The sequence below is a fragment of the Bos mutus genome, chromosome X, assembly GCF_027580195.1.
Source record: "Bos mutus isolate GX-2022 chromosome X, NWIPB_WYAK_1.1, whole genome shotgun sequence".
In the NCBI taxonomy this organism is placed as follows: Eukaryota; Metazoa; Chordata; class Mammalia; order Artiodactyla; family Bovidae; genus Bos; species Bos mutus.
Window position 1 is genome coordinate 123,056,110 of NC_091646.1, and position 24,524 is coordinate 123,080,633.

At 40.1% G+C, this 24,524-nt stretch overlaps 1 protein-coding gene across 2 annotated transcripts in view; it reads left to right on the plus strand.

Moving 5' to 3' along the window:
* Nucleotides 1-24,524, plus strand: part of REPS2 (RALBP1 associated Eps domain containing 2) — a 249,754-nt gene that overhangs the window by 116,004 nt on the left and 109,226 nt on the right. For both annotated transcript variants that reach the window (XM_070365780.1, XM_070365781.1), the window contains exons 7-9: nt 5,141-5,204; nt 7,178-7,320; nt 20,170-20,264. In XM_070365780.1, coding sequence (XP_070221881.1) covers nt 5,141-5,204; nt 7,178-7,320; nt 20,170-20,264 — 302 coding nt within the window. The remainder of the gene's footprint in view (nt 1-5,140; nt 5,205-7,177; nt 7,321-20,169; nt 20,265-24,524) is intronic.

The following is a 24,524-nucleotide window of genomic DNA, read 5'->3' on the forward strand; positions in this document are numbered from 1 at the left end:
GATGAGATGGCTGGATGGCATCACTGACTTGATGGACGTGGATCTGAGTGATCTCCGGGAGTTGGTGATGCACAGGGAGGCCTGACGTGCTGTGATTCATGGGGTCGCAAAGAGTCGGACACGACTGAGCAACTGATCTGATCTGATCTGATATATTACAGTTTTATTATTATTATTTTTGGCTTGTGGGACCTTAGTTTTCAAAACAGACATTGAACCTGAGCCTCCAGCAGTGAAAGCACAGAATCTTAACCAGTGGACTGCCAGACAATTCCTCATATCATAGTTTTCTTCCTTCCTTCTTCTCTCCCTCCTTCCCTTTCTCTCTCCCTTTTTCTCTTTCTTTCATGTGATATCTTAATTCTGGGAAATGAAATGAAATGTTAGTTGCTCAGTCGTGTCCGACTCTTTGTGACCCCATGAACTGTAGCCCGCCAGGCTCCTCTGTTCATGGAATTTTCCAGGCAAGAACACTGCAGTGGGTTGCTGTTCCCTCCTCCAAGGGATCTTCCCAACCCAGGGATCCAACCTGGGTCTCCTGCGTCTCCTGGATTGGCAAGTGGGTTCTTTACTGTTGAACCACCTGTGAAGCTTATAATGGGTTACTGGCCTTTATTTTTTTTTTAAATCTCTCTGTATATTGGATGTGTTAAAATTTGGTCACTGATGGATCAATGCTGTGTGTCACTTCAGTTCAGTCGCTCAGTCATGTCCAACTCTTTGCGACCCCATGGACTGCAGCGTGCCAGGCTTCCCCGTCCATAACCAACTCCTGGAGCTTACTCAGACTCGTGTCCATTGAGTCAGTAATGCTGTCCACCCATCTCTGTTGTCCCCTTCTCCTCCCACCTTCAATCTTTCCCAGCATCAGGGTCTTTCAAATGAGTCAGCTCTTCGCATCAGGTGCCCAAAGTATTGGAGTTCCAGCTTCAGCATCAGTCCTTCCAATGAATATTCAGGACTGATTTCCCTTAGGATGGACTGGTTGGATCTCCTTGCTGTCCAAGGGACTCTCAAGAGTCTTCTCCAACACCACAGTTCAAAAGCATCAATTCTTCTGTGCTCAGCTTTCTTTATAGTCCAATTCTCACATCCATACATCACTAGTGGAAAAACCGTAGCTTTGACTAGACGGACCTTTGTTGGCAAAGTAATAATGTCTCTGCTTTTTAATATGCTGTCTTGGTTGGTCATAGCTTTTCTTCCAAGGAGCAAGCGTCTTTTAATTTTATGGCTGCAGTCACCATCTGCAGTGATTTTGGAGCCCAAGAAAATAAAATCTGCCACTGTTTCCATTGTTTCCCCATCTTTTTGCCATGAAATGATGGGACTGGATGCCATGATCTTAGTTTTTTGAATGTTGAGTGTTAAGCTAACTTTTAAATTCTCCTCTCTCACTTTCATCAGGAGGCTCTTTGGTTCTTCTTTGCTTTCTGCCATAAGGGTGGTGTCATCTGCATATCTAAGGTTATTGATATTTCTCCTGGCAATCTTGATTACAGCTTGCGCTTCATCCAGCCTTGGATTTCGCATGATGTACTCTGCATATAAGTTACATAAGCAGGATGACAGTATACAGCCTTAACGTACTCCTTTCCTGATTTGGAACCAGTCTGTTGTTCCATGTCCAGTTCTGTTGCTTCTTGACCTGCATACGGATTTCTCAGAGGCAGATTAGGTGGTCTGGTATTCCCATCTCTTGAAGAATTTTCCACAGTTTGTTGTGATCCACACAGTCAGAAGCTTTGGTATAGTCAATAAAGCAGAAGTAGATGTTTTTCTGGAACTCTCTTGCTTCTTCAATGTTCCAGCAGATGTTGGCAATTTGATCTCTGGTTCCTCTGCCTTTTCTAAATCCAGCTTGAACATCTGGAAGTTCACAGTTCATGTACTGTTGAAGCCTGGAGGATTTTGAGCATTACTTTGCTGGCATGTGAGTGCAATTATGTGGTAGTTTGAACATTCTTTGGCATTCCCTTTCTTTGGGATTGGAATGAAAACTGACCTTTTCCAGTCCTGTGGCCACTGCTGAGTTTTCCAAATTTGCTGGCATATTGAGTGTAGCACTTTCACAGCATCATCTTTTAGGATTTGAAATAGCTCAACTGGAATTCCATCGCTTCCACTTGCTTTGTTCGTAGTGATGCTTCTTAAGGCCCACTTGCCTTCTCACTCCAGGATGTCTCACTCTAGGTGAGTGAGCACACCTCGTGGTTATCTGGGTCATGAAGATCTTTTTTGTATAGTTCTTCTGTGTATTCTTGCCACCTGTTCTTAATATCTTCTCCTTCTGTTTGGTCCTTACTGTTTCCGTCCTTTATTGTGCCCATCTTTGCATGAAATGTTCCCTTGGTTTCTCTAATTTTCTTGAAGAGATCTCTAGTCTTTTCTGTTCTATTGTTTTCCTTTCTTTTTTTGCATTGATCACTGAGAAAGGCTTTCTTATCTCTCCTTTCTATTCTTTGGAACTTTGCGTTCAAATGGGTATATCTTTCCTTTATCCTTTGCCTTTAGCTTCTCTTCTTTTCTCAGCTATTTGTAAGGCCTCCTCAGACAACCATTTTGCCTTTTTGCTTTTCTTTTTCTTGGGGATGGTCTTTATCACTGCCTCCTGCCTTCAATGTCATGAACCTCCATCCATAGTTCTTCAGGCACTGTATCAGATCTAATCCCTTGAATCTATTTGTCATTTCCACTGTATAATCATAAGGGATTTCATTTAGGTCATACCTGAATGGTCTAGTGGTTTTCCCTACTTTCTTCAATTTAAGTCTGAATTTGGTTATAAGGAGTTCATGATCTGAGCCACAGTCAGCTCCTGGTCTTGCTTTTGCTGACTGTGTAGAGTTTCTCCATCCTTGGCTGCAAAGAATATAATCAATCTGATTTTGCTGTTTACCATCTGGTGATGTCCATTTGTAGAGTCTTCTCTTTTGTTGTTGGAAGAGGGCACTTGCTATGACCAGTGTATTCTCTTGTCCCAGAGACAGGGAAGCCTGGTTGGGCTGCTGTCTATGGCGTCACACAGAGTTGGACATGACTGAAGCGACTTAGCAGCAGCAGCAGCCAGGTGTCTCTTGACTTCCTACTTTTGCATTCCAGTCCCCTATAATGAAAAGGACATCTTTATTAGGTGTTAGTTCTAAAAGGTCTTGTAGGTCTTCATAGGACCATTCAACTTCAGCTTCTTGAGCATTACTGGTTGGGGCATAGGCTTGGATTACTGTGATATTGAATTGTTTGCCTTGAAACGAACAGAGATTATTCTGTTGTTTTTGGGATTGCATCCAAGTACTGCATTTTGGACTTTTTTTTCGACTATAAGTGCTACTCCATTTCTTCTAAGGGAAATGCTGTGTGTAGCTGTAGTTTACTGGGCTGAGAGACCCTTTTATAAGAAAAAGTCTGGATTCATGGTTTTAATATTTGAATGCCAACAGCTTTAAGTCTCCCTTCTACCCATTCTCTCTCATGTCGGTCTCAAATAGATATGAAAATGACTGGAGAGAAGATGAAAAGGAGGCTGGTTTTGGGTTTCTTCATTGCTTGGGAGGAGGCTGGGGTGTGGGTTCCAGCTCCTGGTTTGAGCATCTGTCCACACCAAAGGAGGGAGCACTTGGGCTTTCTCAAGTGTCCTCTCTCTGAACTTGTTAGCTGTCAGCTTCCCTGTGGGTGAGACAACCACTACTCTCTCTACTGTGTGAAGGCCAAGCCAGGCCAGATCTCTAGCTGTGGGTTTGAGTGTATTGTGCTTTGAAGAAAGGTAATCAGTGAGGAAAAAGAAGAATGAAATGAGAGAATGCCTTTATATCTATAAAATAGCTGACAAGTATGCTTTCAACACAGTTTTTTTAAACTATTTATTTATGGCTGTGCTGGGTTTTTGTTGCTCTTCGTGGGCTTTCTCTAGTTCACAGTGAGCAGGGATTCTAATTGTGGTCGTTTCTCTTGTTGCAGAGCAGAAGCTTTAGGGTGTGTGGACTTCAGTAGTTGCAGCATGTGGACTCAGTAGTTGTGGCTCATGGACTCTAGAGTGAGCATTTAGTAGTTGTGGCACAAGGGCTTAGTTCCTCTGCAGTATGTGGAATCCTCCCAGACCAGAGATTGAACCCATGATGCAGATTCTTGCCCACTGTACCATGAGGGAATTCCCTTAAGACATTTCTGACAAATGTTTGACAAGGTGGCTATATGGATGGCCAACAGTCCTATGTCACCAGTATTTCCAGGGTGCTCAGGGGGAGGAAGCTCATTCATTTATAGGGTACTTGTCTTTGATCCTTTATATATCAACAGAATATAAGTCTGCTTTAGTGTGCATTATAATCCTTTGTTTTAAGGCCAATTAGAAGACTTATAATCACTAAGGAAAGACATTTGACTTTATCAGTTAAGAATAGCATTTAGGGCTTTGACTTGACTAATTTTTGTGTTAGAATTGTGAAACTGTTTTGAGAGCAGAAAGCATAAAAATTTCAATCTCAATAAGGATTGAGGCTAAACATTTTAAGTGCAGTTGGAGCTTGCAGCTATGTAAGATGCAGAATGGAATCATTTCCTGATTTCCATTGATATTGGTGAATTTCCAATGAATAAAATAAGTAGTAATAGGTTCCTGGATACAATTCTTGAAGAGCCACCAAGAGATCTAAAATCTCACTGAAACACTTTCCCATGATGCCTGTCTTATCTGTAGAATGATGAGGGTAGTGGTGTTCATTTTCTTCTTTGTGCTTTGTTTCCTACCATGATTGTGTACTACTTTCACACACCCTTTCATTTAAAATGCTGGACACATTTTTACTTTGAAAATTTTGATATTTTTATCTTTTAAATTTTCAGTAAATTTTGCAGATTTTCAGAAAAATGAAAGAACGTGAACATAATATACTTTTCATGTGATAATAAGTATTATGTCACTACTTCTTTTGCCCTATTCTGATTTACATATTCTTTTAAAAGCTGTTTGTATGCTTTTAGCCACATGATTTGTAGTTGCTTTGATGAATAATTGTTATGTTTGTGGTTATTATATGGTAGGGATGGCTGAATGAAAAAAATGGTAATTCATCTCTACATAAATAAAAAAGCTGCTCTAGGTAAGTAATTAATGATTTATTTAAACAATGGCTCTTGACAGGTTCTGTTGCCAAAAACTTCTTCACCAAATCAAAACTTTCCATTCCAGAACTCTCCTATATATGGTAAGTACAATTAATGCTTTGTAGTTTCATACTGTTATCCATAGCTATCCCTTAGCTCCTACTTTTGCATTTTAAAGCAATAATGTTTTGAAGTTTTAAAAACAATGTGAGAATATGAATAGAACTTAAATTATTGTTGCTGTGAAGATTAAGTTATTATATGAAAAGTGCAATGAATAGTGTCTGGAATGTATTATTCACTATTTTGATCATTTAAAAAGTAATTTCCTGATTAGTATCCTCACCTAGATGCCTTTTAAATATAAGCAGTTGTGTGAGCATATGAGAATTTCCATCTTGTGTATTTTCGGATTTTTCTACTTCATGTGCTGCACATAACTAGAAAACCTTGAAAAGCTATTCTTTATAATATTTTATGAGGCCAGGTGAACAGAAGGTCCACAGATATTTTGGAATTAAGTTAAATTTGACTATTCTTGCTGCCTCTGAGTTTCATAAATTTGGCTTGTGTTTATCAGCTGGACCCTGGCTCAGACTTGCAGCTATGGTGCGCTCTGTACCTTGCTGCCGTGCCAGCTGCATCCCTGGCTCCAGAAGGGCTTCACAGCCTGGTCCAGATGGCTCTGTTTGCTTTTAGGAAAGCGTTTGGTGCCTCTATAAGCTCCTGGCTGTGTGTGGGCTGTTCTTCCTCGAGACTGAGTGGGAGGCCATGCTGCTATAAATATATAATTAAAGTATTGGAATATTTATGTAAAACTTTTAAAATGAGGATTTACAAAAAATTATAGTAGGATTTAAAATTGTTTGTCATGTTTTGTGCATTATATTGAAAAACTATTCCATTGACACTTGTAAATGCTACTGTATCTGGGATCCTGAGCTGGCTTTCGGTTCTTCAGCAATATATTCTAACATTAAAGACAAATGGCAAACCTTATTAGGCTTTAAATCTTGGGAAAAAAGAAGTTATCATTTTGTAAAGAATACAGTCTGTTTCGGCAGAATTTCCAGTCTTAACGTTATCGGCATGAGGGTTCCTATCTTTTTGTTGAGACATATCCACAGAAGCTTTGTGGGCTTCTCTCCACCCATTGTTTAAAAAAAAAAAATCCCTGGTTCCTTATCCTGGGGGGCTGGTATTTTCTGAATATTCCAAGGAGAGTTAGATGTGAGGTTCCAAAGGAAAGTTCCAGAGCTTACCTTCCATGGTTTTTCTTTCAAGTAGAAATATACCTTCTCTCTCTGCTTGTCCTAACACAGGCATATTTGTCTCTGTATGTCTAAGAGACTGGTTGAGCTTATGGGGTCTTAGTTGTTTTGGCAAATAGGTCTCTGCTTTTCAGTGGAAAACAATGACTGAAGCAAAAATAAGCCTTTTCAAGCCTCTCCCTTTCTTACTTTCATCTCATCTGGTTCCAGCCTTCCCTAGTTGCTATTTTTATCTGAAAACATAATTCAACAAGTATTTACTGAGCTTATTTGTATTTTTCCAGGAGAGAATTTTTCAAGCAAATTTTTGATACAACATTTGTGTGACTTGAAAAGTTCAAGGTTTTTCCTTAAAGCTGAAAAATGAAGTGCTTGTATCTGAGTTTGGGTAATTGAGTAATGGTCAGGACACTGGTGAAAGGGCAGGGGCAGCCCTTCCTCCAACTATTTCAGGTGCCAGCCTTGGGCACTTCACACCAGGCATTTATTGAATGAGTGCCAACTAACTGTGAAATTGTGGGCATCCTGTTCCTTTTTATCCCATAGTTTTTTGATTGTGCATTCTCTTAGAAAAACAGATCTACTGGAGAACTTGAAGACTAAATTTTTATTTATAAAATGCTACTCATGCTAGTGGTATTGATTTTTCTTCCTCTGTGTGGCCTCTTGAGATTTTTTTATGAGTTGGGGGGATCCTGCAGGGCCACCACCAGGGAGCCTAGGAGTTGTGTTTGCATGTTTGAGGCTGAGCAACTTTCCCTCTGAGCCCCATGTTAGGTGCTCATGATATCTGCTATATTTAGGGAACTGAGTGATGCCGACTGCGATGGAGCCCTGACCCTGCCAGAGTTCTGTGCTGCATTTCATCTCATTGTGGCCCGAAAGAACGGCTACCCGCTGCCTGAGGGCCTGCCTCCAACTCTGCAGCCAGAGTACCTGCAAGCAGGTAAGGCCTGGTCATAAATCCCAAACCTTAGGTGTTTCCCATCCTGACCTTATAAGAAAGTTTTGTTTTTTAAGATGATGTCCACATACTTTGAGGAGTTCTTTGTATCTATAGTTACTGTCTTTAGCTGGTATTAGACTCACAACTTATCATGTGAGTCATAGGGATGATCTGGGTAAGTGTGAGTACTGTCTGGATGGATTTAAACCAAGGTCACTTCAGTTCAGTTCAGTCGCTCAGTCATGTCCAACTCTTTGCGACCCCATGAGCTGCAGCATGCCAGGCCTCCCTGTCCAACACCAACTCCCGGAGCCCACCCAAACTCATATCCATTGAGTCGGTGATGCTATCCAACCATCTCATCCTCTGTTGTCCCCTTCTCTTCCTACCCTCAATCTTTCCCAGCATCAGAGTTTTTTCAAATGAGTCAGCTCTTTGCATCTTTCATAAAAATTGTGGACCAGGTAACTCCTGAACCCCCAGCTGATAAAAACATGAAGAGGAAGATCTTCCTTTAGAGCCAGTGCTGACTTGGCATCTTCAAGCCAATTCTGGTGTCCCCAAGTGACCTTAGGTAATGGAATGGACTAGGATTCTTGAACCTAATGAAAAAGTTTAAAAATTCCACGCAGTAAAATGTATAAAAGGCTGTTATCTTAAAGGTACACTTAATTTTTTTCATATGTATCTACCCATATAACTGCAATCAGATGAAAGATACAGAACATTCTAGCATGCCAGAAAGTTGGAATAGAACTCTCTTTGTCTTTTTCATTAATTAACAGCAATCCCCAATTCTCTGGAAAGGAAAGAGTTACGGTGAGTCCAACATTTGTATTAACTTCTTTGGAAGATTGAAAAAATTGGTAGTGTCTTTTGACCATTCAAAGCAGTGGGCTGATTTCTGATATGAATTCTATTACTCACAGAAGTATAGCTTCCTTTGAAAGAAACAGCTGTCCAGAAATAGCTGGTAGTTTCAATAGCAATTCTCACTTTTTAGGGAGGATCTCTAAAACATGATAGCTTAGTCATTGATGATTATTGGCAAGAGGGAACCAGTGTCTAAAGAAAATGTGATTAGTCATTAATAGAGCATAAATTTTGTGGTTAGATTATCTTGTCTTGTCCCTTCCTCATAAAGGCATGAGATTCAAAGTGACCAGTTACTTATCTAAGTCAGTGTTGAGATCACTGACTCTTAAATATTAATAAAAAGTCTGTCATTCTGTGGTAGGTACTAATGAGTGGAGGCTCAACCAAAGGGAAGAGTGTCTGGTGCCAGGGACAGGTAGAAAAATTGGAGGAAGCATGACCCATAGGATCATGACCAGAGGTCCTCAGAAAATGTATGAAGGGGAGGGTTCACAGAGCAAATGCAACTACATATTTCAGAACTTGGACTTTGCTTATAGCAGTTGCTTTCTGACACCAGTGGACTGTAACTCCAGCCTGCTCCCCTTTCCTTACAGGCTTGGGGAGACTGTCAGGAGTCCCTAGGAACTAGTTTGCAAGTGAGCAGCATTGATACACTGCTTATTTCCTCTTCAGTGTCTCTCTCTATGTCCCTTTCTCTGTCTCACTCTCCCCTCTCTCATTCCATTTTGGGTTTTTTTTCTTTATTTAAATTGGAGGCTAATTACTTTACAATATTGTGATGGTTTTTGCCATACATTCACATGAATCAGCCATGGGTGTACATGTGTTCCCCATCCTGATCCTCCCTCCCACCTCCCTCCCCATCCCATCCCTCATGGTCATCCCAGTGCACCAGCCCTGAGCACCCTGTCTCATGAATTGAATCTGGACTAGCGATCTATTTCACATATGATAATATACATATTTCAATGCTATTCTCTCAAATCATCCCACCCTCGCCTTCTCCCACAGAGTCCAAAAATCTGTTCTTTACATCTGTGTCTCTTTTGCTGTCTCGCATATATGGTCATTGTTACCATCTTTCTAAATTCCATATATCTGTGTTAATACACTGTATTGGTATTTTTCTATCTGACTTACTTCGCTCTGTATAATAGGCTCCAGTTTCATCCACCTCATTAGAACTGATTCAAATGCATTCTTTTTAATAGCTGAGTAATATTCCACTGTGAATATGTACCACAGCTTTCTTATCCATTCGTCTGCCGCTGGACATCTAGGTTGCTTCCATGTCCTGCCTATTGTAAACAGTGCTGTGATGAACATTGGGGTACACATGTCCCTTTCAATTCTGGTTTCCTTGGAGTGTATGTCTAGCAGTGGGATTGCTGGGTCTTATGGCAGTTCTATTTCCAGTTTTTTAAGGAATCTCCATACTGTTCTCCATAGTGGCTGTACTAGTCTGCATTCCCACCAACAGTGTAAGAGGGTTCCTTATTCTCCGCACCCTCTCCAGCATTTATTGTTTGTAGACTTTTCGATAGCAGCCATTCTGACCGGCATGAGATGGTACCTCATTGTGGTTTTGATTTGCATTTCTCTGATAATGAGTGATGTTGAGCATCTTTTCATGTGTTTGTTAGCCACCTGTATGGCTTCTTTGGAGAAATGTCTATTTAGTTCTTTGGCCCATTTGTTGATTGGGTCATTTATTTTTCTGGAATTGAGCTGTAGGAGTTGCTTGTATATTTTTGAGATTAATTTTTTGTCCATTGCTTCATTTGCTATTACTTTCTCTCATTCTGAAGGCTGTCTTTTCTCCTTGCTTATAGTTTCCTTCGTTGTGCAAAAGCTTTTAAGTTTAATTAGGTCCCATTTGTTTATTTTTGTTTTTATTTCCATTAGTCTGGGAGGTGGGTCATAGAGGATACTGCTATGATTTATGTTGGAGAGTGTTTTGTCTATGTTTTCCTCTAGGAGTTTTATAGTTTCTGGTCTTACATTTAGATCTTTAATCCATTTTGAGTTTATTTTTGTGTATGGTGTTAGAAAGTGTTCTAGTTTCATTCTTTTACAAGTGGTTGACCAGTTTTCCCAGTACCACTTGTTAAATAGATTGTCTTTTCTCCATTATATATTATTGCCTCCTTTGTCAAAGATAAGGTATCCATAGGTGTGTGGATTTATCTCTGGGCTTTCTATTTTGTTCCATTGATCTACATTTCTGTCTTTGTGCCAGTACCACACTGTCTTTGTAGCTATACTACAAAACATCACTGACTGATTCTTTGTAGTATAGCCTGAAGTTGGGCAGGTTGATTCCTCCAGTTCCATTCTTCTTTCTCAAGATTGATTTGGCTATTCAAGGTTTTTTGTATTTCCATACAAATTGTGAAATTATTTGTTCTAGTTCTCTGAAAAAAACTGTTGGTAGCTTGATAGGGACTGCATTGAATCTATAGATTGCTTTGGGTAGTATACTCATTTTCACTATATTGATTCTTCTGATCCATGAACATGGTATATTTCTCCATCTATTTGTGTCATCTTTGATTTCTTTCATCAGTGTTTTATAGTTTTCTATGTATAGGTCTTTTGTTTCTTTAGGTAGATTTATTCCTAAGTATTTTATTCTTTTCATTGCAATGGTGAATGGAATTGTTTCCTTAATTTCTCTTTCTGTTTTCTCATTGTTGGTATATAGGAATGCAAGGGATTTCTGTGTGTTAATTTTTTATCCTGCAACTTTACTATATTCATTGATCAGCTCTAGTAATTTTCTGGTGGAGTCTTTAGAGTTTTCTATGTAGAGGATCATGTCATCTGCAAACAGTGAGAATTTGACTTCTTCTTTTCCAATCCTTTTATTTCTTTTGCTTCTCTGATTGCTGTGGCTAAAACTTCCAAAACTGTGTTGAATAGTAGTAGTGAGAGTGGGCACCCTTGTCTTGTTCCTGATTTTAGGGGAAATGCTTTCAATTTTTCACCATTGGGTATAATGTTTGCTGTGGGTTTGTGATATATGGCTTTTATTATGTTGAGGTATGTTCCTTCTATGCCTGCTTTCTGGAGGGTTTTTTTTTTTTTAATCATAAATGGATGTTGAATTTTGTCAAAGGCTTTCTCTGCATCTATTGAGGTAATCATATGGCTTTTATTTTTCAATTTGTTAATGTGTATCACATTGATTGATTTGCAAATATTGAAGAATCCTTGCATCCCTGGGATAAAGCCCACTTGGTCATGATGTATGATCTTTTTAATATGTTGTTGGATTCTGTTTGCTAGAATTTTGTTAAGGATTTTTGCATCTATGTTCATCAGTGATATTGGCCTGTAGTTTTCTTTTTTTGTGGCACCTTTGTCTGGTTTTTATAACGAAAGCTGAGTGTCGAAGAATTGATGCTTTTGAACTGTGGTGTTGGAGAAGACTCTTCAGAGTCCCTTGTACTGCAAGGAAATCCAACCAGTCCATCCTAAAGGAGGTCAGTCCTGGGTGTTCATTGGAAGGACTGATGTTGAGGCTGAAACTCCAATACTTTGGCCACCTGATGCGAAGAGCTGAGTCATTGGAAAAGACCCTGATGCTGGGAAAGATTGAGGGCAGGAGGAGAAGGGTTTGACAGAGGTTGATATGGTTGGATGGCATCATCGACTTGATGGACATGGGTTTGGGTAGACTCCTGGAATTGGTGATGGACAGGGAGGCCTGGCGTACTCTGTGGTTCATGGGGTCACAAAGAGTAGGACACGACTGAGTGACTGAACTGAACTGAACTGTCTGGTTTTGTTATTAGGGTTATGGTGGTCTCATAGAATGAGTTTGAAAGTTTGCCTTCCTCTGCAGTTTTCTGGAAGAGTTTGAGTAGGTGTTAGCTCTTCTCTAAATTTTTGGTAGAATTCAGCTGTGAAGCCATCTGGTCCTGGGCTTTTGTTTTTTGGAAGATTTCTGATTACAGTTTCGATTTCTGTGCTTGTGATAGATCTGTTAAGATTTTCTATTTCTTCCTGGTTCAGTTTTGGAAAGTTACACTTTTCTAAGAATTTGTCCATTTCTTCCAAGTTGTCCATTTTATTGGCATATAGTTGTTGATAGTAGTCTCTTATGATCCTTTGTATTTCTGTGTTGTCTGTTGTGATGTTTCCATTTTCATTTCTAATTTTGTTCATTTGATTCTTCTCCCTTGTTTTCTTGATGAGTCTGGCTAATGGTTTGTTTATTTGTCTTCTCAAAGAACCAGCTTTTAGCTTTGTTGATTTTGGCTATGGTCTCCTTGTTTCTTTTGCATTTATTTCTGCCCTAATTTTTATAATTTCTTTCCTTCTACTAACCCTGGGGTGCTTCATTTCTTCTTTTTCTAGTTGCATTAGGTGTAAAGTTAGGTAATTTATTTGATTTCTCTCCTGTTTCTTGGGTAGGCTTGTATTGCTATGAACCTTGCCCTTAGCACTGCTTTTACTGAATCCCATAGGTTTTGGGTTGTTGTGTTTTCATTTTCATTCATTTGTACACATATTTTGATTTCTTTTTTGATTTCTTCTGTGATTTGTTGGTTATTCAGAAATGTGTTGTTTAGCCTCCATATGTTTATATTTTTAATAGTTTTTTTTTTCCTGTAGTTGACATCTCATCTTACCACATTGTGATCAGAAAAGATGCTTGAGATGATTTCAGTTTTTTTGAATTTACCAAGGCTAGATTTATGGTCCAGGATGTGATCTGTCCTGAAGAAGGTTCTGTGTGCACTTGAGAAAAAGGTGAAATTCATTGTTTTGGGGTGAAATGTCCTGTAGATATCAATCAGGTCTAACGGTCCATCATATCATTTAAAGTTTGTGTTTCCTTGTTAATTTTCTGTTTAGTTGATCTATCCATAGGTGTGAGTGGGGTATTAAAATCTCCCACTATTATTGTGTTACTGTTAATTTCCCCTTTCATACTTGTTAGCATTTGCCTTACATACTGCAGTGCTCCTATGTTGGGTGTATATATATTTATAATTGTTATATGTTCTTCTTGGTTTGATCCTTTGATCATTATGTAGTGTCCTTCTTTGTCTCTTTTCATGGCCTTTATATCAAAATCTATTTTATTTGATATGAGTATTGCTACTTCTGCTTTCTTTTGGTCTCCATTTGCATGAAATATCTTTTTCCAGCCCTTCACTTTCAGTCTGTATGTGTCCCTAAGTTTGAGGTGGGTCTCTTGTAGACAGCATATATAGGGGTCTTGTTTTTGTATCCATTCAGCCAGTCTTTGTCTTTTGGTTGGGGCATTCAACCCATTTACATTTAAGGTAATTATTGATGAATATGATCCCGTTACCATTTACTTTGTTGTTTTGAGTTTGAGTTTATAAACCTTTTCTGTGTTTCCTATCTAGAGAAGATCCTTTAGCATTTGTTGAAGAGTTGGTTTAGTGGTGCAGAATTCTCTCAGCTTTTGCTTGTCTGTAAAGCTTTTGATTTCTCCTTGATATTTGAATGAGATCCTTGCTGGGTACAGTAATCTGAGTTGTAGGTTTTTCTCTTTCATCACTTTAAGTATGTCCTACCATTCCCTTCTGGCTTGAAGAGTTTCTGTTGAAAGATCAGCTGTTATCCTTATGGGGATACCCTTGTGAGTTATTTGTTGTTTTTCCATTGCTGCTTTTAATATTTGTTCTTTGTGTTTGATCTTCATTAATTTGATTAATATATGTCTTGGGGTGTTTTGCCTTGGGTTTATCCTGTTTGGGACTCTCTGGGTTTCTTGGACTTGGGTGGCTATTTCCTTCCCCATTTTAGGGAAGTTTTCAATGATTATCTCCTCAAGTATTTTCTCATGGCCTTTCTTTTTGTCTTCTTCTTGATAGAAGAAGGAGGAGGGAGATAGAGGTGACCAGGAGGAGAAGAGGTTGAATCAAAAGGGGAGAGAGCAGTCTAGCCAGTAATCAATGCCCTGTTTGTGCTCCACAGTCTGGAATACTCAGAGAGGTTCATGGAGTTCCACAGAGAAGAGAAGAGGGTGGAAGGAGATAGAGGTGACCAGAAGGAGATAGAGATGACCAGGAGGAGAGGAGGGGGAGTCAAAAGGAGAGAGACCAGTCTAGCCTGTGATCAGTTCCCTAAGTGTTCTCCACAGCCCAGACTACCCAAAGAGATTCACAGAGTTGGGTAGAGAAGAGAAGAGGGAGGGAGGAGATAGAGGTGACCTGGGGGAGAAAAAGGAGAGTCAAAAGGGAAAAGAGCAATCAAGCCAGTAATCACACTCCTGAGTAAAAATGGGTACTGAAGATTGGATTCTTAAAGGTACAGAATTGATAACAAATACCAAAAAGCAAAGATTAAAAATCTAGAGTAGAGGATAGACTCAAAAATACAGTATTAAAAAAAATTGCAAAAGTTATAAAAAATATTAAATTTGCTTTAAAATAGTCTTTTTTTTTTTGCAAGGTAATAGGTTTTAAAAATGAAAATGAAAGGAATAATAAAGAACTTAAAACTAAAAAAATTTTAAAAATTAAAAATGATAATAGTAAAATATATCTACGAATTTCTCTGGAGCTGTTGAGGGCAGTGTGGGGTCAGTTCAGTTTCACATAGTTCCTTGTTCCAGCTTATACTTCTTCTCAAGGTCTATAGATCCCTTCCAATGTAGCCAGTGCTAACTACAGGGTTTTAATATGTTGCACCTGTCACTTACAAAGCGGTTCCCTCTTCTTTGTTTATTTTGTCTTCCTCTGTTTGCAAGTCTCTTCAGTATATCACTTCCGCCCTGACACAAGGGGGCAAAGGTGGTCATTTATTTAGGCTCACTTGTTCATTTGTGCTGTGGGGAGGGAGGAACACTGCAAGCAAATATCACTGGCATGTGTGGGGAGTACTCACAGTGGCTGGGCCACACTGGGTTTGCCCCTGCTCTCGGCATGTGTGCTTTCCTGGTCTACACTACTGAGGCTCCAGGTTGCTCTGCAGGTGAACTATCTAAGGCGGGCCCTGTGTTGTGTTCACTTCCCAGGTCTAAGCCGCTCAGGTTCAGGTTCTTGGGTACTCCACAAAGGCACAGACTGGTTGGGCCTGCATTTTGTGCCCTTCCCAGGTCTGAGCAGCTCAGGCGACCAGGCGCTTGGCGAGTGCACTCTCCCCAGGTGGGGCGGTGCATCTTATCACCTCCACGGTCCTGGCTGGTCAGTTTCCCAGTGCTCAGTGGGAGCGCTGTCTCAGGTGTGCCATGCGTCTCCTCTGGGGAGCTGATCTCTGGCGGATGTCAACTGTCCAGGATCCCAGGTAGACTTGGTTAGCAACTGGGAACCTGCTCGCAGTTTGATAGAGGATGCTGTCTCTGGGGCCGAGTTTGCCCCTTTCCTTCCAGCTCTGGTTGGCACCTGCCTGCCTCCCTGTCTCTGGCGGGGATGGGCCAGTCCACTGCCGGCTAGCTCTCCTCTGGTATTTGCTCAGTTCTTTGTTTTGTGAGTGGCCTGGCAGTGCCTTAGGTTAGAGCTTTTTGTGGGAAAGTTCTCTCTCTCTCTTTCCTCTTTTTTTTCCTTCTCTCTCTCTGGCTATCCCACAGTTTGGGTTGCTATCTCATGTTAGCTGCCTATGATTGCCCTCAGGGCATTCAGGCCCAGTCCTTACCCTAAGCACTGCAGCCCATGCCTGCCTGTTCAGCCCCCACTTGCTGGTGGCAGACGCAAGCATGTGGGCTACTTCTCCACTGGAACTTGCAGTTAGGCGCTTAATCTGTGGGTTTTATTTATTTTTTCCTCCCAGTTACGTTGCCCTCTGGTCTTCCCTGGTGGCTCAGAGGTTAAAGCATCTGCCTGTAACGCGGGAGACCCGGGTTTGATCCCTGGGTCAGGAAGATCCCCTGGAGAAGGAAATGGCAACCCACTCCAGTACTCTTGCCTGGAGAATCCCATGGATGGAGGAGCCTGGTAGGCTACAGTCCATAGGGTCTCAAACAGTCAGACACGACTGAGCAACTTCACTTTAGCGACTTCACTTTATGTTGCCCTCTGAGATTCCAAAACTCCCCACAGACCCACCAGTGAGAGGGTTTCCTGGTGTTTGGAAACTTCTGTTTTACGACTCCCTCCTTGGGATGGGTATCCATCCCTAACTTTTTTGTCTCTCTTTTTATCTTTTATATTTTGTCCTACCTCCTTTCGAAGACAATGGGCTGCCTTTCTGGGTGCCTGGTGTCCTCCGCCAGCATTCAGAAGTTGTTTTGTGGAATTTGCTCAGCGTTCGAATGATCTTTCGATGAATTTGTGGGGGAGAAAGTGGTCTCCCCGTCCTATTCCTCCATCTTCCATTTTGGGGTTTTGATGAATGTGGTTTCCTTGTTTTTATGTGATGTGGCCATGGAACCTAGGCCACGTGTCATGACTCCTTGTTTGAACCCTGCTGCCGCACACCAATTTGTTTGTGACCTTTTATGGAGCATGCATTTATATAGAAAAAATGGAAGAATCTATCACATACCCTTCAATTAAATAAAAATTGCCCATCATTTCCAGTTTGTGGTATTAATCTTAAATAATAATTATATAGTTCTAGCAAAAATCATGAGAGACCTCATAAAACCCCATCAAACATAGTGATAGTAAAAGGTTTAGTAGTTAACTTTTAAATGGTTTATCACCCTTGTTTATTTTTGTATTTGATTCAAGAAAATGGCCAGAAGTATTGAGGTCTTCTCTATGCTTTTAGACTTTGAAAAATATGACTGGTCCTATTCATTTTGAGGGTTCATTTTTATAAGACCAAATTTAAATTTTTAAAAAACTTAGCTCTTGTTTCAAAAGAGCTAATCAGATTTATCTCTATTTGGTCTTGAAAACAAATTAATCCAGTCTTCAATAACATTGGTGAAGAGTGTAAATTTGGTTGATACCATTGTGTATTCATAAATATATAAACTTGTTTTCAATAAAGTAATGAAACAAAAACTGTTGTATCTCATTCCCCCCATCTGCCAACAGTGAAAATTAACAGGCAGAATTGGAAGGAGACTTTGGATTATTTGGTGGCTTACTTATGGGTTTTTGGATATTTTTATGTCTAGGTGACTGGGTGGATTTTGGTATAGATTTTTAGCCTATAATTTGTCAAAAGTACTTACTGGTTATGTCCTATGTCAGAGGCACTGTGTTATTCTCTGTGGTCAGAGTGCTATATACAAGAGAGTTCTTACCATCATAGGACTTAGAGACAGTTGGAGAATGGATGACTTTAGGGAGGACTTCCTTAAATGTTTGCACTTAAATGTGAAGGGTGAGCTAAGGGCACTGCAGGTGAAGAAGGGGGAAGACTGGGCTCTGGGCACAGGGGACAGCAGGTATGCTCCAGTGTCCCTCTCTGATAGGGAGTTTGGAGCGGGGAGTCATGTGAATTTCAGGTCATGGTGGCTGGAGTGCAGAGAGCCAGACCCTGAGGATATGGCTATAGAGGAAGCTGGGGAATAGATCATGGGCAATGATGATGTGTTTGAAGCAGGGAAGGGACGCAATCAGATTTGCTGTTTGAGACGGTCATGCTGATTGCCGAACTGAGAGCAGGTTTTGAGGATGAAGGGTGGAAACTGAAGAGCGGATCATGGTAGAGTGGATCACAGCCATGGGAGGCTGGCACTGGGAAGTGACAGTGGAGGAGGAGACATGAGGACTTGCAGGAGAGAGATTTAGCAGTGAATGCATGGCCTTGGTAGTTTTTGAAAGTGTTAGCTTTCTACGAAGCTTGACTCTTTGATAAGGCATCAGTGTGTAATTGTAGCCAGGTCACTGGTCAGCTAGAAAGAGAAATCTTATCTTGGTTAAAACTCCTCTTGGGGCTGGATTGAGGGACGGTACAAACTTGGAAACATGTTTTGCTGAGGTTTGTTTGTTTTTTCTTTTTTTACCAAGGAAAGGGTGAGACGACTTGGTATAGTCAGAAAAATCACTGGGGCTCAAGATTTGTCCCACCTGCTATCAGTGAAACGCAGACCAGAGGAAGCAGGGGAACAATCTAAGGTGCTTGTGCTCAGCTGCATGTGGCAGCTCTTTCTTAGTGGGCACTACTTTACCAGGAGGGAAGTTGGCATTTCAAACCCTGGTGCTGATGGGAGGGTGAGAAAGGATTAAAAATAACACCAGTCCATGTTTTAACATTTGATTAACAATATTTTTAAAAACATGCCATTAAAATTTTGATTTCTTAATAGCTGGTCTTGACAAACTTGATTTGTAGCTTCTGTTTACTGTCTACCCCAGTCTGCCTTTCCTCTTTGGAATATTGACAATTTCCTTAGCTGTTGAGACATTTCTTTTTTACTTACTTTGTGACAAAAGTGGTGAAACAGGATCTGCTTCTAAGAAATAGTGTGAGTGTTCAGTGTTAGCTTACTAGGTAGCATGATTTTTCTTATGCTGATCCACTCATCTACATGGCAAACAACTGCTATCTCTGCACTTACTATGTTGGAATACACCCATAATGTGATTCTTATTTCATTGTTATAAATCAGTAAGAACTTGTGCTCTTACTTTTGTTATTCCTGCTAATCAAAAGAAATGAGTAGTTCATAAAATTTTCTTCAGCACACAGCATTGTAAGATCTTGTCTATTTACTTCCAATAGTAATAGCTAAAATGCAGTATTTCCTCAGTTAATGTTTATGGTACGCAAACTATCACCATAGTTCAGTTCAGTTCAGTTCAGTCAGTTCAGTCGCTCAGTCATGTCCGACTTTTTGCGACCCCATGAATCGCAGCACGCCAGGCCTCCCTGTCCATCACCAACTCCTGGAATTTGCCCAAACTCATGTCCATCGAGTTGGTGATGCGATCCAGCTGTCTCATCCTCTGTCGTCCCCTTCTCCTCCTGCCCCCAATCCCTCCCAGCATCAGGGTATTTTCCAATGAGTCAACTCTTCGCATGAGGTGGCCAAAATATTGGAGTTTCAGCTTCAACATCAGTCCTTCCAATGAACACCCAGGACTGATCTCCTTTAGGATGGACTGGTTGGATCTCCTTGCAGCCCAGGGAACTCTCAAGAGTCTTGTCCAAGACCACAGTTCAAAAGCATCAATTCTTTGGCACTCAGCCTTCTTCACAGTCCAACTCTCACATCCATACATGACCACTGGAAAAACCATAGCCTTGACTAGATGGACCTTTGTTGGCAAAGTAATGTCTCTGCTTTTGAATATGCTATCTAGGTTGGTCATAACTTTCCTTCCAAGGAGTAAGCGTCTTAATTTCATGGCTGCAGTCACCATCTGCAGTGATTTTGGAGCCCCAAAAAATAAAGTCTGACACTGTTTCCACTGCTTCCCCATCTATTTCCCATGAAGTGATGGGACCAGATGCCATGATCTTCATTTTCTGAATGTTGAGCTTTAAGCCAACTTTTTCACTCTCCTCTTTCACTTTCATCAAGAGGCTTTTTAGTTCCTCTTCACTTTCTGCCATAAGGGTGGTGTCATCTGCTTATCTGAGGTTATTGATATTTCTCCCAGCAATCTTGATTCCAGCTTGTGCTTCTTCCAGCCCAGCGTTTCTCATGATGTACTCTGCATATAGTTACTGCCATTTAAATATGTTGCTAGTATCATAGTTAAAATGGAAGTATTGTGATACTGATGGTTAAGGTGGAAAATGACTTCTGTGTTCTTAATATAACTTGAAATGCTGACAGCATGGACTCTCCAGCAGGACTGCTGGCAGTTCAAGTTCCTGTTCTTCATTTACTGGCTCTATGACATTGACTGAAGTGCTTCACTTCACTGTTTCTTAGTTTTATTGTATGTAGAGTAGACATGGTAGAAGTACCAGCTTGTATATGTAAAAACATGAAATACTACCTCAGCGTGATGAGTGCCATCTCTAGTATAGGAGCTGGCTGATTTTGTTGTTCTATTTATGAAGCACAGAAAAGCTGCAAGGAAACAATGATCACTATGACTAAAGTATATATTCTTATGTATTCTTTTTATTTCTTTTTAGCCTTTCCTAAGCCCAAGTGGGAGTGTGCGTTATTTGATTCTTATTCTGAGTCAATACCAGCAAACCAACAACCCCGTGATTTGAATCGGATGGAGGTAAAAAATCATCATATGTTAGTAAGTAAGGATGTGTGTACACCTAAATCCGTTAGCTCATGTTCTTTACAAACTCTGGAAAATCTGCTTTCATAACGTTTTCTCTTCATACTTAGTACTTTGAAGCTCAGCATTTCAGATTTAGACACCAGATATATCTGTAATTATCTTTTTTTTTCTTTTCTCCCTAAAACTACATTTGGAGAAAAAAATCAAAGTAGCCTCTTGACCTTTTAGAGGTGAAATTTAGGTATTGCCAAACTAAGCCAAAAAAATGGAAGGCAGGTTATTTACTTTAACCAAACTTTAATTCTGAAGTAAACATTGTAAAGCTGTATTTTTAGCAGCTGAGTATTAACCAGGTATAATGAATCAGAAGTTTTGAGAGGAAGCTTGAGAACTGTATATGAGGGCCCCGAATCACATTCAAAGCTGCCTAATTTGGATGATCCTTAAGAGAAACCTGAAGAATTCCTTCAACGATGGGCCATTGATGGGCTTAGACGTGTGCTTAGGGGTCCTTATGGTTATTGTTAATATCAGCACTATCATCACCATCACCACCATTATAATTGCCGCAATGACAACTTATGGTATCTGTTGTTCCCACCCTGAGAAAAGTCTGGAAGTATTTCATAAATGGAGGTTTGTACATAGGCTTCTATTACCATGCTCTGACGTTGCAAGATGATAGAAGTCAAAGGCAACGTCAGAGCATGGCGTTGCCTTATTTATTCTTCCCCCAGGAGGCTGTGGTGCCTGTAGTGTGCGTTGTGGATGCCATCCTCTCTGAGCCAGTCCAGCCCACTTCTGCATCATTCTCTCTGATAACATCTCTCAGCCTCTCTGCTACTCTTTTTTTTGAGTTGTAGCCTCTGTGCTCCTTTGCTTAGCAGATTTCTCCTCTGGGGAAAGAGATAAAGTGATTTCAGGTGGAGTGATAGATGTGCATTCAAAGACTTTTGGCTTTTTCAATTTCTTTTTGTAGAATGTGTATGATGGTGAAGCAGACATGATTGTCAGCCACTTTTCATAGCCCCCAGTGTATTCTGGGTTGCTGGCAGTGTCTGTAGAAGTTTGTCTGTCAGGCCAGGATGCTACAACTCTTATGCAGTTTCCCTGGTTTTTATTTTTTTGTTTTATTTTTAAATAAAAAAATTTTTTTTTCTATGGGTAGCCCTGCTTGTGTAAAATTATGTTGTTGTTAGGTGATTTACTAAAAAAAATTTCTTAATTCATATTCTTTCTGGTTAAACATTTTGTTCCATCTTGCCATGGTATGAGATAGTCTTCACCTTTCCAACAGAGACAAATAATGCTGGATTTTTTTTTTTTTGAGAAATTAATTACTGACTCATGTTGCTTTCCCCCATGTACTCACTTCAGTTCAGTTCAGTCGCATCTGACTCTTTGTGACTCCATGCACTGCAGCACGCCAGGCCTCCCTGTCCATCACCAACTCCCGGAGTTTACCCAAACTCATGTCCATCAAGTTGGTGATGCGATCCAGCCATCTCATCCTCTGTCGTCCCCTTCTCCTCCTGCCCCCAATCCCTCCCAGCATCAGGGTCTTTTCCAATGAGTCAACTCTTCGCATGAGGTGGCCAAAGTATTGGAGTTTCAGCTTCAGCATCAGTCCTTCCAGTGAACACCCAGGACTGATCTCCTTTAGGATGGATCTCCTTGCAGTCCAAGGGACTCTCAAGAATCTTCTCCAACACCACAGTTCAAAATCATCAATTCTTTGGCGCTCAGCTTTCTTCACAGTCCAACTCTCACATCCATACATGACTACTGGTGTACTCACTTATCATCTGTCTAAAAGGAAAGGACCAAATATACAGATGGCTGTCAAATCTGGAAATGGAGATATTTTAAACACAGGAATGCATGCTTAAAGTTTATTTTATTTTTGGCTGTGCTGCGTGTCTTGTGGAATCTTAGTTCCCTGACTAGGGATTGAACCCAGGCCCCTGGCAGTGAAAGCTTAGAGTCCTAACCACAGGAACACCAGGGAAGTCCTCATGCTTGGAGTTTAAATAGAACTTGGTACCAGCAGCCCTGTGAGGGATGACTCCATGCAGGTGTTTGTTGTGAATGGAGCTATAGCTGATTCAGGTCTTGAGAAGTTTGCTCAGCAGTACATCTTTTTTAGAAGACAGCAGAGCTGTACCATGTACTTATTTCCATCAAGAATTAAAGAGTACAATTTCAAGTATATGTGTCTTTAGCCACGTTTCTTAGGTTATTGAATTGCTTTTTTTGTAAACAGGCTTATTGAGATATAATTCACATACCACATTCAGCTAAGGTATACAATTCAGTGGTTTTGAGCATATTGACAGTTGTGCAACTGTCATTATAGTCTAATTTTAGAACATCTTCATCACTCCAGAAAGAAAACCTGTATCCATTAGCAGTCATCTACTGTTCTCCTCTTGCCCCAGCCTCTAGTAATCACTAAGCTATTTTCTGTCTCTGGAATTTGCCTACTCTGGGCATTTCATATAAATAGAAACATATGACATGTGGTCTTTTGTGACAGGCTTCCTTCATTTAGTATAATGTTTGTTTTTTGATCTTCCAGTTTTATTGAGATATAGTTGATGTATTTGTTGTTGTTGTTCAGTCTCTAAGTCATGTCCAACTCTTTGTGACCCCATGGACTGCAGCATGCCAGGCTCTTCTATCCTCCACTGTCTCCCAGAGTTTGCTCAGATTCACGTCCACTGAGTTGATGATGCTATCTAACCATCTCATTTTCTCCCACCCTCTTCTCTTTTTGCCTTCAATCTTTCCAAGCATCAGGGTCTTTTCTAATGAGTCAGCTCTTTGCATCAAGTGGCCAAAGTATTGGAGCTTCAGCCCTTCCAATGAATATTCAGGGTTGATTTCCTTTAGGAGTGACTAGTTGGGTATCCTTGCTGTCCTAGGGACTCTCAAGAGTCTTCTCCAGCACCACAGTTCGAAAGCATCAATTCTTTAGCGCTCAGCCTTCTTTATGGTCCAACTCTCATATCCGTCCATGGCTACTGGAAAAAGCATAGCTTTGACTATATGGACCTTTGTCAGCAAAGTGATGTCTCTGGTTTTTAATATGCTCTATAGGTTTCTCATGGCTTTCCTTCCAAGGAACAACTGCCTTTGAATTTCATTGCTGTAGTCCCTGTCCACAGTGATTTTAGAGCCCAAGAAAATAAAATCTGTCACTGCTTCCATAGTTGATATATGCAACTGGATAAGTTTAAGGTGTATGGCCAAATGATTTGATTTATGCACATTTTGAAATGATTACCACAATAACTTTAGTGAATATCCATCATCTCACATAGACACCATTAAAGAATTAGGAAAAAATAGTTTTTTCTTGTGATGAGATCACTTTGTATAATATTTTAAAGTTCATTCACAGTGTAGCATGTATCAGTGCTTTATTCCTTTTCATTGAAGAATAATATTCCATTTTATGGATAGAACACATTTTGTTTATCCATTTTTCAGCTGATGGAAATTTGAGTTGCTTCCACTTTGGGGCTGTTAGAAAAAATGCTGCTGTGAATATCCATGTACAAGTTTTTGTGTACACACATGTTTTCACTTCTCTTGAGTATAAACTGAGGAGTGAATTGATTGGATCACATTATACCTTGTGTTATACTTTTTGAGGAACTAGCAAAATACTTTCCGAAGCAGCTATACCATTTTACATTCCTCTACCAGCAATGTATGAGGGGTCCAATTTCCCCATATCCTTGTTAACTTTGGTTACTCTCTCTCTTTGATTTTAGCCATCCTAGTGGGAATAAAGTAGTATCTCACTGTGGTTTTTATTTGAATTAATGACTACTGATATTAAACATCTTTTTGTGTGCTTATTAGCCATTTGTGTGTCTTCTTTGGTGAAATATCTCTTCCTATCTCTTGTCCATTTATAAACTGGGTTGTTTATTATTGAGTTTTAAGTGTTCTTTATATATTCCGGATGTAAGTTTCTTATTAGATACATAATTTGCAAGTATTTTTCTTTGTTTTTCTCCTCTTTCTTGATAGTATCCGTTGTAGCACAAATGATTTTTATTTTGATGAAGTAGAATTTATCTAATTTTTTTCTTTTTTTACTTGTGCTTTTGGTGTCATGTCTAAGAAACCATTGCCTAATACAAAATCATGAAGATTGATTCCTATGTTTTCTTCTAAGTGTTTTATAATTTTAGGTCTTACATTTAGGTTTGTGATCCATTTTAAGTTAATTTTTATATA